Source organism: Calliopsis andreniformis, chromosome 1 (assembly GCF_051401765.1).
Source record: "Calliopsis andreniformis isolate RMS-2024a chromosome 1, iyCalAndr_principal, whole genome shotgun sequence".
NCBI lineage: Eukaryota > Metazoa > Arthropoda > Insecta > Hymenoptera > Andrenidae > Calliopsis > Calliopsis andreniformis.
In genome coordinates, this window is record NC_135062.1 from 6,316,693 (window position 1) to 6,337,602 (window position 20,910).

The 20,910-nt window shown below is 35.5% G+C and overlaps 1 protein-coding gene across 3 annotated transcripts in view; it reads right to left on the bottom strand.

Moving 5' to 3' along the window:
* LOC143184347 (uncharacterized) overlaps positions 1-20,910 on the bottom strand; it is a 242,548-nt gene that overhangs the window by 23,069 nt on the left and 198,569 nt on the right. For all 3 annotated transcript variants that reach the window (XM_076386627.1, XM_076386545.1, XM_076386711.1), the window contains one exon: positions 16,198-16,297. In XM_076386627.1, coding sequence (XP_076242742.1) covers positions 16,198-16,297 — 100 coding nt within the window. The remainder of the gene's footprint in view (positions 1-16,197; positions 16,298-20,910) is intronic.

A 20,910-nucleotide genomic window follows, 5' to 3' on the forward strand; every position in this document is an offset into this window, starting at 1 on the left:
CACACGTTGACGAAACGATATTTTTTCCGAAAGTTCAGGAACAATTTCCTATCGAGCTAAATTGACAGCAGATACATCGCGCCCAGTTGTACATCCAACAACCGTCACAATGCAGTCGTAGCCGTTCGCGCGTGTTGCAATTACGTCGACAATTTGCAGAGTCTGTACCCTGCAGATTGATTCGCAGTCTGGACAATCGACGATCGACGATTCAGTCGTCGTCATACGTTACTTCGATAAACGATATGGCCACGAACAACGAATAACATTTGTTGCAAAGAAAATATTTCTCGTTTGCATCGCATTATCTGGAAATAATAACATTTAAATTTAAATTTGAAGGTTTTAAAGGATGAAACTGTTGTAACATTTGTGTGGAAAAAGAGTGTTCTTCAGATGGTATTTTATTACGTTTTCTATTGTATGATGAGGAAATAAAAAAAGGTGGAGGAATAATAAAAAGAAATGTTGGATTACCTTCTGTTAGCCCTGTGTCATCGATAAGCACAGTAGTCACTCCTGTCTTTACTTTCTATATTAAAGTGCAAATTCGTCAGGCTTACTCATAGTTATCTAAGGACTCTGGTCATCCTCTCCCCACCATACTCAATAGTCTATATAAGAGCGTATCCTCAGACATTCTTAAACATTATACTAGACTGCACTACACTTTACTCTAACGCTCAGATCAAACTCAGACTCATTTAATACTACAGTCATGTACGCCAGTTGCATTTACTACATGTCGTTATATGGTCGATGTGTTGATGAGTTTAATATTTAGTTGTAACTGGTGTTGTAAATAGAAACGTTACCAAATTATATTATATTGTAAAGTACAATCGGGCTCTGACGTTTCTCACACGGAAATCCAATAGAAAATTTAGGAAGATTAACATTTAAAATTATTCTATTTATAATAAATTTAATATGTTTAACATAATACTTTCATCCTTTGAAATTTTTAATTGCATTTTTTTGATTATTCTCTAGGGTGACTAGAAAAAAGTGACTAGACTGATACATCATTATTCTGTTATTACTTGTGGATTGGTAGACACAATCAATAATTTATAAGAAGATTTACTTGCTATAAGCTGCGATTCTTTAGCTCTTATTATTAGTATCAAAATTTTTTTATAATAAACTAATTTCGTTAATAAGGTATTTCTCCAGGCAGCCCTTTTTCTACTTCCTTGCGTGTGATTTACTAATTATATTCTTAATCATATGTTCGCATGAACTTTACCCTTTATGTCTATATAAGTAAAAATCTGCTTCAGTGTACAAAAACAAAACTAGTATTTTATTATCTCAAGTACTTCTAATAGACCAACACAGCTTCTACATTATAAGGTTGGGTCAGCACGCATATATAATTTTTTTTATATAGAACAAGTTATATCCATGTGCAGTGTAAAAGTTAGCTCGAAGCATCGCATGCGTAAAGGTCTCGAGCACGAAGTACGCGTTCCAACAAAAGGGAGCTGTAACCTTCGATCTCGCCTGTGCGTGACCTACAGTTTGTTTAATTAACTAATGAGCCCCGCCCTACGTCACGAACGGTCTTGTTTTATTAGTCTGGCTTGCACACGAATGCAGCTTCTTGGTTTGCGTCTGCACGCACTGCAAAGAAGCGTATAATATAAACGTCTGGAGAAGTCGAAAGTCGGTAACAATTGGAGAATTGTAGCAAGAACAAAGTCTAATCGACTGAATTCACCTTCTAAAGTGAATCAGATAAGAATTATGGAGGTATATACCTACACAGTAATGAGTACAGTAGAATCTTGATTATCCACGAAATTCAAACCTGAAGCATCCTTTTGATAACTAGCTTTATTTTCTCTAGGAAATTATTAATATTTCACTGATTAAGTCTTAATGTTCGGTAAAGTTGCCGATGATGTGAGACCTCACTGATTTCGATGATTTTTAAATATGTTATAAATGTCGTCACTTCTAACAACTCTCTTCTTTGACAAAATTGGCGGTCAATCGTAGTTTCTGAGATATTCACAAAAAAAAAGTAGCGTTAGTATTATATATTGTTAATGTCCTGTAATTAGGTTTGAGTTCGACCACATTTTCTTTCAAGCGAGTGCAACACTGCGCAAGTCGTTATACGCGGATCGCCACTGTAGATTGTTTATATGCGAGTCTTTTTACGAATATCTGGGAAACTAAAGACGACTACAATTCTGTCAAAGGAAAAAGTTACTCAAAATATCAAGATTTATAACATATTTAAAAATCATCGAAATCAATGAAGACCCATATCATTGGCAAAACCCGATGTTCTACTGTACTCTCAGTGTTATTTCATCTAATATGCGCAACTCTAGATAACAAATATTTTGAGTATTCTAAGTTCGGTTAATCGAGATTCTACTGTAATAATATACTTACTGAAAGTTTCAAGTATATTATTATAGTATCTAGAATGTTATTGATAAATTAAGAACAAGAGACCTAACTTGGAGGGTAGGAAAGGTCGTCGGTCACCAATGCATTAAATGTCGAAATTAATTCAATGCCTTTATGTTAAATCAATAACACTTTTTTTCGTAGAGATATTCGAAAATCTGAAAGGTGAGAGTAATGAAGAATATTTTAAACATTGAACTTTGTATGGTTTTCTAAATAAATACATAGCAAAACTTAAAAAATACACCGTATTAATTTCCACACCTACATCTACAAACAAGGTCTCTGTAATAACATTTAAATTTGTATTCGACAAATTATTAACGTGTTATGTATTTTATATTTAAAAACAAAGCAGATATAGTATAGATGTGTAAACTATAATATTCACAATTCGAACGAAAAAATTCAAAATGCTTCACTGTTCCTTACATAAAAAAATGTTTTTTTCGCAAAATGTCAGAGTATACTAAATCATCCTTGCACATCTCCAATCGTCACAAGATCATAATACATGTATACTTTTTTACTGGAAAAGCAACACGAAGCTCATAATGAAATGAGTTGTAAAAGTAAATTCAGCATTGGAGACTCAGCATTCCCGAACGTTTCTTAATGCACGCCATACGATAACGATACGTTGCGTCTTCTGAAGTAGCAGCTGGCGGGAAACGAGAAACTTTTTTTCAAGCAATTAAATGACGGCAATGACGACGATGATCATTCCTCGTCGCCGCGAGGAAAGTATGTAATTAGGTTAAACGCGACGTAAGAACCTCAAAGAACACCACCGCGTGATAAAACAGCCTGCGAACGTAGCGCAGTGTGCACTCGTTAGTCAGGCTGCAACACGTTGCCTCGAGGTGTAATGACAGTCGCGCTGGGAGCTTGCTGCGAGAAGCGACAGAGTGAACTAATCTGCAGTAATAATTTTTCAGAGCGGTCGAGTGAGTTTCTCTCTCGTTTCGGTGGCGCCTTCGAGCGGAATTTTTTCCACCAGAAACGACGCGTTATAGTCCTCGCGATCGAGAAACTCTCGAGAACATTCATTCAGAGCAGTGAATTTGTTGTTGGTTGGTGTAATTGCCTTGCTACTGGTCGAAAAAAAGTCAAGTGATTGATAAAGAAAAGCTTAAGGTTAATGCAAATGAAATTGGAAAATTGAATAGAATAACTTTGAGGAGAGTTGCTTATCTTCTGATGTTTGAAAGAAATGTGTATCATATATTAAAAAAATAATTTAGGCATGAAAATTTACTTTACCTTGTGAATTCGTAATTTTATATACTCTGTGGTCTTTCAAATAGAATCGCAAGTATTTTCGTTTTAATTACTGATAAAACTGTTGACTTAGAACCAGTGACGAACATGTCGAGTTCTAAAAGTCAGTACATGCGCTGGTAATTCGCCGATAAAAAGAGATGAGAGATTGATTTCGAGAAACTGGATTACACTAGACCAGATTTCACTATAAGTTATGTAAATAATGAATTTTTAGTTCGAATAAAATTCTACTACACACGAATAAACATAGGAATGAAAGGATCGAGCTGAACATACGACATATTCTACTGCGTGATCTTGTAATAAGTAGAATATGTCAGACACGCTCAGTCAGACACTCTTAGTCAGACACTATTCGAATAAAATTAAGAACATACCAAAGTCTATGTATTTCTATCTCCAAATAATTGTTACATTTTATTACAAATTACAATATAAATTTGACCATTTTCTATTATTCCTCTACTATTATTTCTTAATATTTTTTTAATTACTGTTATTCTTGTTTTTCGTCTTTCTCCTTTTTAATAATTTTGTATTATGCCACCCTTTTCTTTTATTTCGTTTACTTCTTCAATTTGTAATTTTAAATAGAAATAGCTATTATCCCTTCTAAGCATAAAACATACATATATTACTTGCACTATATGCATCTAGTAAATACTTAAACAATATTAAAGCTCCGATATTAAAAATATCTTTTCATACTCGCTTCTCCACGTCATCTCCATCTTTATCTCCTCCTTATCCATGAAATAACATCTTGTTTGACAGACAGATACAAAAGCGTTCAAAGCAAGAGTGTACTACTTATTCCCTTTTTACCCCTCTTCAACAGAGCCCCCAATTTAATAACGAGAAATGTTTTCCACAACGTCGTATTTATCCGTCACACCTCATTCATCGCGTGCCACAATCCCAATTCTTAACCTGAGGAAAATAAATTCACCTACGCTGAGGTAAGAAAACCGTGTCTCAGAGTCGTAATAAAATCCACGGGGTGAATTATGCCGCAGGATGAGAGGGTGACACCAGAATAAAGTCGCGAGGTTATTCGTCTGAGGAGCCTCAGGTCGTAATACGACCGGTTCAGCCGCCACGAGACTTGCGGCGGTTCCTGCCTCGACCTTACCCACTGAACGTTTATTCTAAGGAAAGTTGAGGAATAACAATTTGTCGAAGCGAATAAATTTACGAGGAGAGAGAGCAAACAGAATGAATTTTGTGGCATCAGAATATCAAGATGTTTTGAAATAACAGAAACGTTTATACTTTTAAAAATAACAAATAGTAAAGTATTTTATTATACTTTTATAAATAGTGACTAAATAAATAAATGATGCTGATTTTGTTTGAATTTTGAGTTTATTCGAAGAGACATTTAAAAAATTACCACTTTTAGGATATCTATAAAAGTGAACTCTAAGGCTGAACTATTTTTATTTAAAAGAGTGTTACCTCTGAACATGCTTATCACTATTACTTTAATATTTTGGTATTGTTATTATCATTATTTAATAAATGACACCCAATATTTTATTAGAGACATTCAAAACCCCAAAATAAAAAGCTACATTGTGAAAGAAAAAATATTGTTTATTATTAATTGATTCAGTCATTAATGCTTTTCTGTTTCAACAAATTTTAAACCCATTTCCTGAAGAATTTACATTTCTTAATCATGTCAGTTTTCTAGGAAATTAAAAATATTACAACATGTACATTAAATTTCTCGCAAATAAGCGGCTATTTTCGAAGGATTATTTTGGCGAAGAACTAATTAGAATGTTAAACTAAATAAATGAATTAATTTAGGTCAGATGAATTTAAACTAAATTGTTTAAGTTCATTATATATTACTTTGTGAATTGAAGGGACAGAAATATGCTGACTGACAACTGTTCTAGCTAACTTGATTACCCTGTTGGAACTCTTCTGTGTTACATGAGGGATTTCTGACAAGTCGACTGAAATTTTAGACTGCTTACTGCTGACAGTTCCATGAACTTCTTCAATCTCTAAACCAGTACCTTGGAATTTTTCTCACTTAACTGCAAATACATCATTATTTGAAATATCAAATTATTTCTCAAAATTAACATTCTATATCTAAATAATCTCCATTATCTCAAAAGCTACATGGAACAAAATTGCAATTTATATTGTATATGCAAATGCACAGGTATTCAGTAACATTAGATTGCATATTCTGAAATGGAGCATCATTGGAATATTATCTAGTGAAAAGTGAGTTAACTATTCTAATTTCCAGACCAGCTATGTCCAACAAATATCATCAATTTCCCACAATGTTATTCGAATTAATCTAAAAATTTTACTCTCTGAGCTCTTTTCAAAGAGTCAATTCTAGTCTGTATAAAAGTGATACCTTCCCGATTTAACAAGCATTTTTAAGTGAAACTATCATAAGAAAATCTATGAATAAAATACCACCTACTCATTGACGCAGAAATATGTAATGTAATATATATATTAACAACAGATTTCAGAACATTATTTTAATTAAAATATCTTGAGTTTAAATTACACTAAAACCTGCCATCACAAACCCCACATATTCATACATTCGTTTAATTAATTTTCCCTCAACTATTCCTGTTGTCATCTCATTTACATTAATATAGAAAATTTTCGAGGGGCAATATCGACGATTTAACGAGAGAATGATTTTTATCGAACGAATCCCGCAGAGCTGTTTCAAATTTAACAGCTTCCGGCATCAGATATGCTGATTCTTGGCTAGAGGAAATAATGAAACATATTGTAACCATAATGGCAAATAATAAAATTATTAGCTGGATCCGTGCACAAAGAAGGAAGGTAAAATGGCCATATTAAACATTGAACATCCTCGTTTGGTCATGTGCACTTTATGAGAAATAAATTGCGTTCAGCTTATGGATCCTTTATTGTGATGTTCAATGTGTGAGGCAGTCTAAAATTTGCATGGATATTCGCTTCATTCGTCCTGTTTTCGATCAGCAAACCTAAAATTGTTATTTTGATAGAAAGTCACATTATTAATTACGAATAATTCTGAATTAATTCTTATTATCAATAATGGCAAAAATACTTAATAAATTTTTTATAATATTTCAGAAATGAGTTTGAATTTTTTCAAACACTTTCAGAATTTCTGAGCTTTACATTTTTGTATCCATGATACATAAAAGAAGATTTCTTGTAGTATTTTTAAATAGCTGAATTTATTCTATTTAAAAGTTTCTACAACAATTTGAAACCAGTAAATATTACTGTAGCAGGATTCTGCTAATTTCTACTGACAATTGTTGGTGACGTTACGTATTAGTGGTATCGGTAAGGGGTGATTCTCTTAAGCAACTTAATCGAGACTTGTCGATGCAAACTGAAAGTTTGCTGATATCGATAAATTCGTTAGAGTTCTTAAAAATCACTAGGATTTTAAAGCACCAATAATCATCACAGTAGTGAATCTTTGTTTTGAGGTGTATGCAACGATCTCTTTATTATATAAAAATACGTTTAGTTGCGCATTCATATATAATTACATTTTTGCTTTATATAAATCAACCATATTCAAGACTATGTAGTCCTGTGCTCAGTAATTGTAATTTTATCTACTTTTTCTTAGCAAATATGTAAAATCGCTCGTATCAATAAATATTCATTTTTCAAATACAAGTTTTAAGTATTGGAAATACTTTTACAGCCTTTGCGAGCCTCGGTTTTAACGTCGAATATCGATACGTTCGTGTAGTAGAATCGCATTTATCGACAACTGTCGATAGAGCTCGCTATCCACACCGACAATTGTCGGTAAAAATTATCAAAATTCCACAACCCACACTGTTGCAAAAATAATTGTGATAAAAGAAAAACGAAGTCGCATACATTTTACGTTGCTTTCCACGCGAAACTTGTACAAATATTGCCAACACATAAAATAAAAGAACATAATAAATTCAATAATAAATACTCCAAATATCAATGGAAATTCAATTTTCGTTGAATAAAGTAGGTATTTTTAAAGCAAAAAATACAATTCAATTTTGCTGCATCCATGCTAATTTAATTTCTCTCGAAGGGAAATGGTTGCTACAACTCCTCAATGATCGATTCAATTTCTCTGTCGGTCAATTAAAATCGTACCTGACACATCGTAGGACGTTTACGAGCGCCGGTGATAACTTGTCACGAGAACATCACAAAAAGATAAATCGGCGTAAAAACACGTTTCAGCGATAAAGCGACCGTGAAATACAGTATCTTGCGTTAGCAGAGCTACACAGGTGGATATGCATACAGAAATTTACCACCTTGATATGATTTAAGCGTTGTGGAATAACTTCAGCCATGTCTGATGATTGTAAAATGTGTAGAAAAAAATGCGAAAACCGTTTCCGCCGTGAAAAATTGTTGCAACGAGAGGCTTCTCGCGATGCGGTTGAATGAAGCAGTTTGCATCTGATGGCAGCATATGAAGAGAGAAATGTTATGTTTTATGTCAAAAAATTTCATTATGACGGTACTTTTATTATGCCAATAAAAAATTGTCATTTCTATTGCTCATGTGAAGAAAGGGTTATTATTATCTAGGTTTGAATGAAGTTCGTGAAAGTAGAGATATTAACAAATTTCGATGTTGCTTTTCTGTTGAATGAAAATTGTTTCGTGTTCACGATTCTTTATGATCTATAATGCCAATTAATAATTTTTAATAGAAATACCCTTTCTATTTCTAATACTATTAGAATGATCAAACTATATACAGAGATGCTAATTTTATTTTATTAAATAGGAATTTATTTCATTTATTTATTTAAAGTTATTTCATTTTTCATTGTAATTCACAAAATAAAATTTTTAGTATGTGGAAAATAAATTGTATGAATTCTATTACGCCATATAAAATCCAAAATTTAATATTGTTTTCAATAAGGGGTTTCTAAAGTGTTATATAAATATTAAATACTTTTATAAAGTAACATTTATAAATTTAATGGAAGTAAAAATTCTTTTATAATCTAGCGTGTGACCTAACGTTACTTAATAAAAAGGAACATGAACTTTAATCAGTTTTCGCTATGCAAACGAAATTCTTCAAAAAATTTGTACTTCTACATACTAGTCGATCATTATCCTTAAAAATCATTCAACTGACCTTTGACATTCTTCCATTAAAAGACGTAACATTGACCTGTAACTCAAACTCGAGATTCCTAGGTTCTCAATTTTTCTAGGCACTTTTCTGTGCCTTTTTCACTCTTATAACAGAGTTTCACCCTTTTTCTTGAACCCTGGTACAAAATACTAAAGTGCCAGTTTAAATTTAGAATAGCCAATAATCATTTGTCTCTGAACTTAGGATTCCTTAGCCCTCAATTCTTCTAATCTATGCTTTTTTCTCTCGCCAAAATACATTCATAATTTTTCCTAAACGTTAAAATACGATGCTAAAATATCAACATCCTATTGGGATAGTTAGAATCCTTTTTTCCTTATACTTTTGAGATACATATGTAGTAATTTTACTAACATACATTTACATGTCATTCACAGCCGAAAGGTTAACCCGATAGCACCTAATCGCAACAATTTCGCCATCCCTTCCGGTCGAGCGATGTTCTTCCTGGGACAAGCCAAGTGTTTACCACGAACTTACTATCAACTCGTTCCCACAGCACATTTCAGAAGACCACACGAGCGTGCTCGACGCACGAATTCGCGTATCGCACGTGTGCATACGTTTCTTATCCGTGGACGATATCGGCCACTCTCCAGGGGTCGTGCGTCGATATAGACGATCATAAAGCCACGATGGTGCGCTCTTTATCACTGCGCTTTCCCGACGCTCTTAAGGGACGGAAATCGCGCGATCGAAGAGATTGCTCGTCGCTTATCATGGCCCCTGAAGACAGGCGAAAAGGAGCGAGGCGTTTTTCGAACGAAACGTTTTCCCAGAGGATCCATATCTTCCGCGTCAGCAGGTTAACTCTACATTTTTATCCTGCAGAAGGGCTGTGCAAAACGGGAATGAAGATTGCTGTTGAACTTCTCATGTTCGAACTCTTACTGTCCCCATGTTTTACTATCTAAAAATTTTGTTATACGAACATAATGTCTCTTGAAATAATAAATTTGCGTTTTTCTGTCAGAATAAGTAATGTTTAAGTACATACAATGTATCTGTGATTTATCAACTTGTATTGAAATTGCGTTTATGTCTTAATTCAAATCTAAAAGAAAGAATGTATACCTTCAGCTAAAGGGGATTCGATTAAAAGAATTTTTTCATAAGACATGAAAGTTAATAAAATGCAAATTCAATTAGGAGCGTCGTATAAGAAACTACTATAGGTACTTCTTGCATCTTACTGTATATTATCACTGCAATATTTATTGCATAATTGTCAATTATTAATTGTAGTATTTATATATCCTTCGTAAAACAAGAAAATTTATAGGGAACTAAAGGTATTTCTCCGTATTCGTTTTATGCACTTGCACCTGTATTTTTAATTCAATAGAAAACTAACAAACATTGAGCAACTTCAAAAAATTCAGCAAAGAAAGAGAGCATTGAACTCAAAACTAAAAACTTTACATTAAAATTTTCTATATCTCAAAACCTACCTATCCAACCTTAACATAATTTGTTCCTCAAACTATGAAATAACCAATGCTATAAGATCCGAAATAAAAAGATGTTCGTTATTCCAACCCTCTTCGTCTTCAAAACCGCTCTTCCTATCGCTCTTCCTTCTTAAAGATAAAACGTTTAAGCATGCAGCCACGGAACTAATCAATTCCATGATCGTGGCTCGCCAAGCCATCTGAAATGCGAAGGGAAGTATCGGGAGTATGCCACAACCATGCAAATTATGAACATTCATCGAGGATGCAGAGACGGTGGTAGGGGGATAAGGTCGGTAACGAGCCGTAGAATTCCGCGTAGGCTCGTTCAAGGAGGAAAATGGACGGAAGACGGCGAGCAGATCGGAACAACGCCCCCGTGGCATGCTCTCGAGCTATTTTAATGCGCCGCGAGATGATTGATTAAATTTCTGCGAGACTCCGCCGCTGTAATTGAATGCACGTCCTGGCGGGTGTCGATTTTTACCAGCCGAAGAGAGCTTACCCTCTCTAGACGACCAGAGGATCTACCAGCCGAGATAGTGGATCGCAATGAATGGCTAAACGTGCAATTTCGCTCGTGAGTCGTTTCCATACGCTCGTCTTAAGTAGGTAAAGCAATGCAGACGTGGGATAAAATAAAGTGCACTTAGAATTTTGTAATGTTGAAGCTCTCTAATGTAGCAATTTGTGACTCTGAACCTGTGTTTAGGTGTTGTCTATTAAATCATGCGAAATTGTTTTACGGAAAATAGAAGATAGCTTGGAGAGATATAAAGTAGTAGAAACATAGGGAGAAAAGTTTCTGTGAGACTAATGTGCTTTTTGATTATTAATCATCGTGAGGGTATCTATTTGTTATTGAAGTTTGACAATTTTTGTAAGGTTACCAAAATTGCAGTGGTTTAGAGAAGATACTTATTAATGTTTCTGCCAAATTTCTCAACTTAAATGCTCAACCGCTTGTGTTGAGTTAAAATCATGAGTGAGTCACGTGTATACTTCACTTTTGGTGGTTGAGCCATAAGTTAATATGAAAATATTACAATTCTTGCAATTTGAACTATAGAGTATAGGGAAACGTCTACTTTATATACGTGCAAAACTTGAAATCAATATTTTAATTAGTTGATAGAAGATAGTGACAATAGATATGTTTCTTTGAAGTCTATTTAATTATAATATAAGTGTGCACCTTTAATTATCACGAGAGCTTCACATAGGAGATTTGCAACCTTCTTATTTTGTGTAACAAAAGTTAATTTAATAATAGTAGCTGAAAGATAGTAGTCACTTCAATTACACTTGAAATTTTTGTAGAAAAATTATAGAGCCAGTTTAATTATAATTTAGGTTAAATTAAGGAGTATATCGAAAATGAAATACTTCAAATAAGAATTACTTAAATTTGAAAGTATTATAAATTATTTTATAGTATAAATATTTCGCAACCATGGAAACTGTATTCGTGAAAATGTTACTTGCAACGAGTTCATACTTTGTAATTATGAAATGTAAATAATACAGCTCATTGATCAGTTGAACTCGATTCCAATTAATTATTAAATTAAAAATTAATTATTAAATATCGTACAGAAAACAGTAGAATTTCTCTGAATAATGAATACATAATGTTATGTTACCAAACAAGACGATTGCATATTCAATCAAAAATACATATACTGGGCTACGTATTCAGCAATCCCTTGAATTGCAGAGACCACATAAATATGAATAATTCGACATTAAACAGTAACGTGTAGACATATTACGCGTTTCAGGACGTACACAAATACCTTCATACGTCTATGCAGCGCAAACACCCTCCACCAAAATTACCAGTGCACGAGGTTAATTCATGCATAATTCGCCCAAGAATACAAAAATGGCGATAAATTTTGCACATTGCTATAGAGAAAGGGGCGCGTCGGAGCTTAATTTATACAAAAGTGCGAAAATGGAGGTAAACTCTACGAATTAACATGAGGGCTACGCTAGCAATGTTCCTGCACTCCCACGCAAGCCATTAACCCGGGCGAGCGAAAATAATAATCCCCGGGTTATGGTGCCGTAAATCTGTCATTTTGTATGCATCGTGAACGAGAAAGTATCGACGTATTTAACGTATCGATTGTCCACCCTCGGGCGATACCCAGCAAACCACCATTACCGTCTGATTCACGATTACCTTACCCTCTCTTGTGGGAACTTGCAAAAGGCTTCACAAAATTAAAATTTCGAAGTCGGTTTAACATCCCTAATTAGAAGGATATTCTTATCAATAGCTTTGTTTTATTTTTTAAATTTAATACTATATGGACAAAATAATTCATTTAAAATGTATATTTTGATTTAATCGTACTCGATGATATTAAAGATAATTGAATGAAATTTGAGAGTAATGATAAAGCAATAACAAGCTACGAAACTGGTATAATAATTCGTTAATTAAAATTACTGAATTCTACAGTTTTGTATCATATATGTATAAATTCATAACAATTTCTACTTTCTCGACAATAATGATTATTCTCGTGAATAAAATCTGCTCTGCCTTTTCTTCGAATGTCACTTTGCAAGCGAATCTTATCAGTAAAGTATAATTAATAACTTTAACAGAAAGTATAATTTTAACATCAAATATCGGTTAAGCACATTTCTTTGGCTCAATATATTTCCAAGGTTGGTCTAGAATATCTCTAAAATATTGTCTTTTCACGACTAACGAAGGAAATCGTGTACGGGTGAAAGTTGAAAGAATAATTAACGCGAGGTGGAAAGTGAGAGCGTCGAACGAAATGGTATGAACGAGGGTAAAGTGGTAAAGAGGAAGGGTTAAAGGTTAGGGATTATTGCATCCTGGTAATGACACAGTCGTCGTTAATTTGGCTTTGACATAAGTGATATAATAAGCAAAATTAAACGAAATTTGTTGTATTATTTGTTGTATTTGTAAAGAAAAATATAACATCCTTCTATCAAAGCGTCCAGAAAAATAATATAAGAAAAACTATGTGTATGAATTAAATTTTCGAGTCAAAGTTAATCGAAAATAAAATTCACAAATAATTTAACATTAAAAACTATAACAACTTCTAACAAAAAGAAAACAACCCTCAACTAATATTAATTTCAATATCAAAATACAATGCATCACTTCGATTCTAATGTAAAAAATTATTGATACTAACAGCAAAAAATTTACAAATCTCCAGATTACTATTTCATGTGAATTATCTGACAATGTCCATACCAAATATCAAAAATTGAATGACAATAAAGATTGTAATATTACTATACTGCTTAAGTGTTAAAAAAAAAAAAACGCTAAATAAATATAAAAAACTAATTATAGAAAAAGCACTCCTGTTAATCACTAAACAATTACATCGCCCTAATATACTCATACACCAACCATCAACCAAAACACTCCCCTACACGGCTTCTTCACCGTTCATCAAATGGTGCCCAAAAGGCAATTCCCACATCTATTTACCTCAAAACGAGGACCCCGCCAAATAAAGGGGATAATTGAAACGGAGTGGGACAAATAAGAAATTCCAGACACGAGTAACGAGCTGCAAAACGAGAAGAAGGGGAACGCTTGAAGAGGCAGAAGGACCTCGAAGCCACGCAGGGAAGAAGGCGCGAAAGGAGGGGTGGTTAAACCGCAGAACGGGATATTATCGAGCGCGTGCAACATGCGGTTAGGGCGACGATGCGGCATCCTCGAGCATAAATCCGCTGATACGACCTGAAAGCCGACCCCGCCGCGAGACGGGCCTAGGATTCCTCTCGGGAGGAAGAAGGCTCTGGAGCTGGCTCAAAAGATGCCAGATAAGGTGGAAGCTATAGGTGCGAGGCTCGACCTGGATGCTGTTGTTGCAACTGCAGCTGCCGCAGAATCACCGCAGGGGACGACGGGCTGGATGTGACCGGCAATTGGAACCGTGACGGAACGCCATAACGCGGAGAACAATGAAGTGTCCGATTTTTTTCATAACCGTTTCCCACGTGCCCTGCACTCGACACAGGCTGATTTAAAGCCAGCGAACGGTGTTTAGGGAAATTTAGCTCTGGGGCTACCGAAACAGATGAATGTGTTAGTGTCATTATTTTTATCGTCTCTTTCTCTTGTTTTGTGCTTGTGATTGAAGAATTTGAAGAATAGAAATTATTTGCTTTGAATTTCAACAGCAACACATTTCCTTTTTGCATAATATTTTCTCTTCTGTATTTTATGCAACTTTATTTGCTGTACAATGTTTATTGCAATTTTTAAATATATCTGTGTTTTCAACCCCAGATAAGAGTTAGCAAACATCATCTATGTGTGAACTCTTATTCGGAGTACAACCACTATGTCCATTATTAATTCGTTTAATGTTATCAAGTATCAAATTTCAAGCTTACGTTGTTACGTAAACAATAAATTATTGTCTACAAAACGATTTTCAAGAACATTCATTAAATCCACAGAAGCAACCACAGTTAATGTCCTCGGATATCTTTTGCTCATTTTCCACAGGAAGCTATTAAATCCTCCCGTTCGAAATGACCGTTCCGCGTTCAAGCTTACCGATAATCGTGATTTATAGTCACGAAGTGACGTTATTGGTCGTCGATCGTCGCGTCGAAACGAGTTTTTTGTGCGGCTTGCGTCGCCACGAGAATTGTTACAAGGCGTAATAAAACACCGAAATTGCTCTTCGCCAGCATTTCTCTTTGCTGCATATGAGCACACAAAAACTCATTAGTCGTGACATCAATTTCGCAACTATCTATAACAACAAAATGGTAATTATTTAAATTCGAGGAAAGCTTGATTCTTTAACCGAGATTTGAGGAAACTGCTGCCTCCATGATTGCATTTCTTATCCTCATCCTCATTCGCGCATGCTTCAACACTGTTCTAATGTTCTCAATTCTACTATCTATTCATTTAAAATAGAAAATAATTAACACTATACATATGCTACATACACTAGATTTTATCCGAACTCAGAAATTTATTGTATTGATTCTAATGATTTAGTATGACCAAAATATAGGTCCATTAATGTTATATGAGCAAGTCTTCAGCAAATTGCAAGCTTCATATAATTATCAGTTGTTCTACTAACTAGCAATAAATATTATTAGTATTACTATAGTGTTATTCAAAATATTAATGTATTTGACCATTTTCATGTTTCACTCTTACAGTAAAAAAATTAGTAACGTGTTAGGGTGTTTGATAATCCATTTATATGTTATATATTCTTCAACGAATAGCTTTAAAAAACTGCAACTTGACAACAAAATATTGTGTCTTTATACTGCCTCTTTTCATACACTTGCTTCTGAAGCTGAGCGAAAATTTAATAACAGTGTTTTTAAAACACCCTGTATATTTATACTCTTAATATCGACATAATATCGAGAAAAAGCAAACTTACAGAGACATTAGTCACTAATTTTTTGTAAGCTGCTAAAAATCTCGAAACTTTTCCAAAAAATAAGATGTCGAGCCAGAAAGTACCCCAGATTCCTAGTAGGGTTAAAAAGTATAGCACAATATCGCCGGATGGAGTGCCCCTTTTGCCCCTCTGATCCCTCCAGTTAGCTTATTCAAGACAGACAGGAAATAGAAGAGGGTGGCAGGACCAGAAAAACTGTCCTACATGCGAGGTAAATCGCAGGGGGGCTAGACGAACGTCAGAGGGTGGACAAAGGTGAACGCTCAACGTTTTTACCACTGAGCGTGTTTCTTCCTGGCATTGCGGAACGTGGCTACGGAAATTGCACCCAGATAGAACGATCGAAGAAACCCTTCCCCTCAGGAATTGGTCGTCAAGAAGATAGCTTTACCTTCGAGATTCGCCATGGAGAACCTATAGCTGTCGATCCTCGGCGTGTTGATGTCCGAGTTGAAAGGCCTGAGGGTTGCAGAGCTCACATTGTCCAGACCCTGAAACATCAATTTAGAAAAGTTATGATTAAATTTTTCTTAATTTTAGTTTCTTTATTAATACATCTGTGGTTGTAAGACAAAATACCATATGTCATATACTTTTATTTTGGAGATATTACAAACTTGCATTCCGATAATTGACGTTTTTAAGGGAATAAGGTTATACAGAGCTCATTATCAACAATGAGCAGTTGGAAAGAATGCTGGTCTAATTGGTTGTTAAAATGGAACAGACGCATTTTCGTTATTGGCTAATTTGATCACATCCACTAATTGGTCTTCATAGTGTAGCAAATGCGGAGATAGGAAGAATCAATGATAAACTTGTTCCTGTGCCATTAAGGGTGTCAACTCCTGAGTTCTGCACAGTACATGCTTTTACTTGAATACCTTTTTGCCGATACAACCTGTGTCTTAGGGACTTTAATCAAAATGTGAATGTTTTTTAAAACGTGACTGATGTCCTTTTATCATGTTAGTTCTTGAGAATTGGTAGAGATAAAGAAATTTTGTAAAAATATAACTGACAACCTACATGTTACATATGTATGTATAACCTACCCTTTAAAAACATCCCACATTTTCTAATACATCTAGCATACATTACTGTATCCAATAAATATAAATTAATATTTCATTAAGTGACTACAAATTAGTTTGATGGATTAATAGTTATGATTATTTTCATAAAACGGTTACAGAAGAAATCATAAAGCAATCACTTATTGCTCCATTCTGAATTAAAACTAATACTCTCACCACGAACTGAATCCGTGACTATGAGTGATTCCAACGATTCTTTCTAATGCCTTCCAACCCGACAGTCGATCAAAGATTTGTTACCAAATCCTTTTACCTTCGCAGCCCGGGTGAAAATGCGATTTATACAAGGCCGTGGATTCATTCACCCGATTTCGTTCGGCCGTTTGAATAATTCCAGGGCGACGTACCAGCAGGCAGGGATCAATTTCGCGAGGACTGCTGAGCGTGGCTAAAACTCAGAGGCGAGATTCGGGCGCGAGTCATTTTCACGGTGTTGCTGTTTTCACACGAAATCGGGATGAAATACGTAGATAGCTGTGGACGAGAATGGAGAATGGGAACTGGAAAGCTTCCAGAGCATTGAATTGTTTCGAGAGTAAGCACGGTTGACGATAACAGCGCTCTGAACGACGAGCTGAGTCGATACGCTGTGTATCGAGGCTTCCAAGTGGCAAAACTTATCTTTTATCGGAGATGTTTGCGGAGCGAAGTTCGCGCCTGTGTTGTTGCGGGGTGTTGTGGACGAAGTTAGTCTGAATACTTTAGCTCTGTGGAACGTAGAATGAGGGGAAATGGAATTAAATGTTTTGGTAGAATTTATGGTTGGATTCTCGAAGAGCTTCAAGCTTTGGAACGTCTTTAGTGGTCGAATGGAGTATTGCTTGACTTGGAATTATCTAAAGTTTCTTCTACATTTTAGTTCGTAAAATAGACTTCGGAAATCTATACTACTGATCAAAAATATAAGATCAACATAGTAAAGCTTAATAAAAGTGGAAATATTACCTATTAAAAATTTAATATACATGAAATACAGATAACATAATAATAAAGAAGGTAGCGTATTTAGGTAAGTACTAAACTTATTGTAGGATTAATCTTCACTAGATAATGCCATAAAAAGTAATAAGGATATCAAATGGTCTGCTTTTGATAACGTAAAAGCTTTTCCTACAAGTATAGTTAATAGTGAATCAGTGGGTAGGTAGTAGGGCTCTTGAGTACTAAGGGATAATAGTATAATACAGTTCTTTATAATACAATATTCGAGCATCTACATGTTACAGAATGCAAGGGAGGCGAACATTTGACGTTTGTGCAAACTTACAATGTGCACTAATATACAAGAAATGGATTTGACGATTCCATGTTAATGCAATATTTTTCAAGTGCTTCATGCATATTTTGTCTACCTATCATGAGAGTTATTCATTATAATCCTATAGTGAACTGCACTATGTAATCTCTAATATCACATGTAACTGCATTGCAGCATAGTCAATCATTTAAAGGTGAGCTTTCCAATACACGACTGACGCAGCAAACGCGAGCAATGCCCAACATACCAATCGTAAGAACAATGAGAAACCAAACGCAGTAGAAAATCCCACCTTAGAAAGAGAGGTATGTACACACTACCAAACTTGGCATCGTTTCTTCCAAAAAATTGACCTCAACCTAAACAAACCTTATCCACCACAATAATGAACAGCCTTATACTGCAAGACTATACCAGAGTTGCAACCAACAGAATCTCTACTTTCTACTTCCCCCACTTTTCATGTCCCAAGATGCAACGAACTCTCAACCTAGGCCGCAGTGACCCTTCAAACGCGATCTCCCCAAGCGAATCGTTCCCAACGGATCCCGTCAAGTGTATCCATGATGTTCGCTCCAAGTTCCAGAAGAGTAGGCTCTCTGGCCGCGATGGGAGGCATTTTGAAAAATGTTAGCAGCTCAGGGAGCCGGCAAACGCGGACGCCTCTCTCGCGGTGGCGCACAGCCAGCGGACTTCCGCGTTTTGAGCCATTAGCCGTAAATAATGCGAGAACCGAGTTGCCCGCTCGGCCGTGTGTGTACATGCAACGTTCTACGGCGGTTAATCAAGCAACAGCTCCGCGCACGGTGAGCACACAATGCCTTTGGCCCCGAACACACACGACAAAACGTTCGAGCGGACAGGAGAAAACCGGCCTCTAGCCGTGTGTACACCGTATACACGTTCCGCTACGCCCGATAGATCGCCTCCGGTCCTCTCCTCTCCTCTCCTTACCACCACGCGGCCTAGTTCCCTGTATACTACCCGAGAGCACACGAGGCTCCACAGGAACACAGTATGTGTATCGGCGATTCCTCGACGGCCTGAGCATGCTCGCGGGTGAAATGGATGGAAACACGGGGGTGGATCATCAGGGAGCGATAGGGCAAAATTGCTGGAGCACCGACTGGACTGTCTGCATGATCTGTATGTCGGGAAGAGGAGCTATCTTCTTCTAGTCACGCGTCAAGTTAACCTACTGCAGTCACTGGAACTGATATAGAGATGCGCCGCCTTAGGCACGAGTGGTCTGTAAAGCGATAGCCTTGAGAATGCGAGGGGAAACATGTGTTCTCTATCACTCCTTATGAGGATTATATACTGGTAGTTAATTTGCATTCGAAACCTTCAAGTATTGGGTCACTTCTTTTAGACATTCGCTATGTAGATGAAAGAGGTTAATAGTGTAGTAGGAAGATACTGTAAGTATGATCATTTAGTCTTAGAATATGAAGACATCAGTGGACACGTTCGTTTTGGTAAATATATTATGAAATGTTTGCACATTGTTTAATCAATAATAACTTAATGTTTTGATTAAATGCAACTTAGATTGTGATCTAAAGAGCTTATCGAACCAGAGAGACATCATTCTGATAGTTAAGTTGTTTCATTGTACGAGCAGCAATGTTTGTAGACCTATATACAAAGACTTTTGAACTTTTCCTGAAAGATACTGAAAAGTATTCTTGAACTCCTAACTGATCATTAGCAATTATTGGACGTCTATACCTTTACGATATTTCACACATGGTAATAAGGATCCATACAATATTATCCTGCAAAAATATACCAAAATCCAAAAAAAGGCAAATTATATGATACTTTTGCTAGTACAAGATATCAAGATGGCTAGAGGCTGAACATATAACAAAGATATAAAAAAAAATCAAGAAAAAAGCTTCATAGGCCAATAACACACAACTCATAGATTATGTCACTTGGTTATTAACGATTATCTAAAGAAAAAACAGGAAAAGAGAGAAAATACCCATGAAAAGCATGTTTTGAGCTCAGTGAGACACAGCAGTCCCGATAAATCGGTGGTTCACGTACTTGGGAGCACAGAGGGATGTGCACTAGCTCAGTGGTATCGATGGTTTCCGGCAAAAGTGTGGGTGTAAATGTAGCAAACGACCCGGTAACCACCATTTGGCCAACAGGCACAACAATTAGATCCAAACGGATAAGCCGACTCTTCCTGTAATGCGAAACTCGAGAACGTTATGTACGCCATATCTCGCGAGCATTGTCACGGATATTTAGCTGTGTTATTGACGTGCACAAGGCAGATAGCTTAGAACGATAGGAGAACGAATCGCTTGGTAGGAACTCTACCGAGGTTTTGTTTTATGGCAAGACACAAAGGAGACTCTAAGCTACTTAGTGGAGGTTGAATATGGAACAGTGTTCTCTTCAAATACTATAGTAAGAAGATTAGATATAGTAAGATGAGAAAATGATTGCCGAGTTTGCGTTGGTTATAGGCTTGAGTTCGTTTTAATATAATGGTTGTTTTTTATGATCTCACAATTAGACTAGAATAATAGGCAATTGTGATCGTTGAGCAATGAAACCTACATTTTTATCGAGTGGATGTATGATCTATTGGAATGAATAACTATAGGAATAATGACTTTAATATCTCACGAAAAAAGGAACATTTTGACTGAATTGAAACATTAGTTTATGTATAATATTTAGTCAATAATCAAATAAAGCGTTAATTAGTGCAGTTTTGTTATATTGA